Source organism: Zootoca vivipara, chromosome 5 (genome assembly GCF_963506605.1).
Source record: "Zootoca vivipara chromosome 5, rZooViv1.1, whole genome shotgun sequence".
In the NCBI taxonomy this organism is placed as follows: domain Eukaryota; kingdom Metazoa; phylum Chordata; class Lepidosauria; order Squamata; family Lacertidae; genus Zootoca; species Zootoca vivipara.
The window spans coordinates 37,951,534-37,954,700 of record NC_083280.1 but is presented as its reverse complement, the minus strand read 5'-3'; the positions used below and the strand labels follow the sequence as shown (position 1 = coordinate 37,954,700).

Here is a 3,167-nt window from a genome sequence, read left to right as displayed (position 1 = left end):
AATTCAACAGGGCTTACTTCTAAATTAGATATGTGCAGGATTGCACTGGAAATCAGTCTTCTTTATTTGTTAGAGCTTTATTTATTATATCAACCACAGCGTAATGAAAAACAGATGCAAACAGATGCACAACATAGTATCCATCACCACGACAAACACATAGCATTTTAGCATGAAGTGTATCAACAGGGCTGTAAACATTGTTTTTTAACAAAAATCTGTCTGACTTCAGTGGCAGTAGCAAAAGATAGAATTATGTAGCAAATGATGATTCAATCTATAGGCATTTATTTTATTATTTATTCAGCTATTATGGAGATTCCTCCAGGTGGTATTGCTGCCAAACCACGACATTCTAATCTCTCTAAAGTTATCTTCCCATCTTTTAAAAGACCTGATCTCTGGCAATTTTTCAGTAACACGACTGCAGTGTCAGCCTCTCCTTATGAGGAATGGATGAAGGAGTTGGGTATGTTTTGCTTGGATAAGAGGAGACTGAGACTGAAATATGATAGCCTTCTTCAAACATCTTAAGGCCTATGACATGGAAGATGGAGGAAGTCCCCCACCCCACCTGCTCTGAAGGGTAGAATTCAAACCAATGGATTCAAGTTACAAGAAAGAAGATTCTGACTCAACTTCAAAAAGAACTTGTTGATGGTAAGAACGGTTCAACAGTGGAATGGACTCCCTCAGAGAGTGGCGAACACTACTTCTTTGGAGGTTTTTAAGCAGAGGTTAGGTGGCCATATGTCAGGGGTGCTTAAATGAAATTCTTTGAGATGCTTTCATTGGACTAGATGACCCTCGGGGACCTTCCCAAGTCTACAATTCTCTGATTTCCATCCCCCCTGGGAATATTAAAAATCATCTTGCAGTGGAATGTGATCCGCTTGGCAGTCCGGGGTTCCTAAATTATACGCCTAATAGGATTAGTGTTGCACATGGTAAAATATCCCCCTTTTGCTTTACCACAATGGGCTAGTTTTATTTTGAGACATCTGTTTGCTTCCTTGTGCAGCTTGAATAAGAGTCTGGTAAGTAGTAGGGCAATGTGTTCCGAACAGGTTTTCCACTAGGGCATTGCTCCCAATGGTCACATTTCTCTTCTCTTTCTTGTTCATGAAGTTCCACAGGTGCAAAGCATAGGACTCATTGAAGTCTGGCTTTGAATCCCACACTTCGTAGTACTTATGCCACAGTTTGTAGGGGATGGGATAGAAGCGCTGGGGGTGCAAGAAGGAAATGTTGTGACAGGTCTGATCCTCCACATTATTGAAATCGGTGAGGTTGCACAGCCTCCTTAGCATCCTTGTGATTAAGTGAGGGCCCTGATTTCCCCAGATGGCTCCATTGTAGTGCTGAACAAAATCTACCATGCAGTCCCAGAGGAACCAGTGATGGCGCTGGAAACCAAGGATCCCGTTGCTGGAGAACTGGGAAGACTGGGCTGCCAAGAAGTTGACCACTGGGATGGGTCGGATGGAAATGACATCGGTGTCCATATAAATCCCACCGTATTTCCACACCATTGCAAGCCTGATTGCATCAGAGATAATATAGACCCAGTTCTTCTCCTGTGTTGCATTCACCTGCAGAGTTAAACATGGGCACAGAATCAAGGGACAGCCCCTAGCTCCTGAGAAAATACTCCTTCCTTCTTCCTTTCAATGCCTGCAATATGTCCACTACTGGAAATTCAGGAATGCTTAGCCCTGTGGAGCAGCCCGGGTGTCACATGTATGTGATCTGAGGTTCTAATTCTGGATGTGACTTCCCACTAGAAAAGATCTCACCTCTACGCAGGCATACTTTTGTGTAGGGCCTGAACGTATCAGCGGGTTCACTGCGTCAATCAGTATCCCAGCTCCTACAGAGGCCACTTAACTTGTGAGTGGGAGCAGAGCCCAGTGGTAGACCACAGACATCATGTTTTGCCTGTGGAAAACCCCAGGATTAATTCCCACTATCTCCAGTTAAAATGATCAGGTAGGTGATGTGCAAAACTTCTGCCTGAGACCCTGCCAGTCAGAGTAAACAACACTGAGCTGTGTGGGCATATATTTAGTGTAAAAGGAAAATATCAATTTTTAACATGCTGAATAGGAATACTGTAGCCAGTTTATTCAGAATCTCTGGAAAACAGAAATTGTGAATTTGAAACTTTGAAGCCCAGTGCAAGTGTAATATATGATGGTGTGTTCTTTTTCATCATATTGACTCTCTCTTCTGAATTCTCCTTACTATCTGGGCTGATTGCCATGCATGGTGATTACTAATACTGTATTGTATACGGTAAAATGAACCAAAGGATATAATAAAACATGCTTTGAAGTTGCATCTTCACCAAACATCACTAAATCTAAGCATACAATGGCATTTCAGTGTCTTGGTAGGAAAAGGCAGCTAACAATTTCTTTTCCTTTGCACTGATAAAGTCACCAGTGAACAGTTTGCATTTTTAAAAAAGGGAAATTGGTCACCAAAATTATTTTGCAACTAACTTTGCAATTAATGCATCCCACCAGAAAACGATACTTCTTTCTCTCTCACCTGATGGTGCCACAGGAATAGAGGTGTGTCCTGGAACAAAATGTCTATCTCCAGGGGGAAAAGGAAAACATTCTTCATAGCTGATAAGAAAGACAGTGAAGGGGAAGCCAACTTGAAATCTGTCATTGTGCTATTGTCCAGCCCTTGCATAAAAAAAATGATGGGTCTGTCTGAATAGATTCTAGCAGCAGATTCCACAGAGCATAAAACCAGTGGTGGAGGCTGTAGACGGTCAGTTGTCTCCAGAAAGATGATACTTCTCCCCTGGGAGAGGACATCTTGGGGCATCATGAGTTGTTTAGCAACAGGTTTGCAGGAAAAGATGCAACCAGGTTCTAGGGAGAACTCATACAATATCCCAAATGCAAACAAAAAGAAGATACAAAGGTACATCTGGCTGTCCTTCAGCATGTTGACTGATCCTCCAACTTTTGATCTTAATAAAAATAATAATAAATATTAGTCATACCTTTACTCTTCTTCACACACACACACACACACACACACACACACACACACACACACTTGTTGCACTCTTGCTTTTCAAAACCTTAACAATAGGTGATCGCCATCCTTCTTAGCAGAAGGTTGTGCCCTATTAACAGATTATGTAG

The 3,167-nt window shown here is 42.0% G+C and overlaps 1 protein-coding gene across 1 annotated transcript; it reads right to left on the bottom strand.

The window, feature by feature from the left end:
- Positions 1 to 968: 968 nt before the first annotated feature.
- Positions 969 to 2,964, bottom strand: A4GNT (alpha-1,4-N-acetylglucosaminyltransferase). Its single transcript, XM_035133752.2, has 2 exons — positions 2,554 to 2,964; positions 969 to 1,592 (listed from the first exon to the last, which is right to left on the bottom strand). Exons 1-2 carry the CDS (start codon positions 2,962 to 2,964, stop codon positions 969 to 971), a joined length of 1,035 nt encoding a protein of 344 aa, XP_034989643.2.
- Between the last annotated feature and the right edge of the window lie 203 nt (positions 2,965 to 3,167).

Bases quoted from the DNA above. Each gene is read 5' to 3' on its own strand.
- A4GNT (XM_035133752.2), bottom strand. From the start codon at position 2,964: ATGCTGAAGGACAGCCAGATGTACCTTTGTATCTTCTTTTTGTTTGCA. The intron at 1,593-2,553 runs GTGAGAGAGAAA...TTAACTCTGCAG, and splicing joins TATTCCTGTGGCACCATCAG to GTGAATGCAACACAGGAGAA.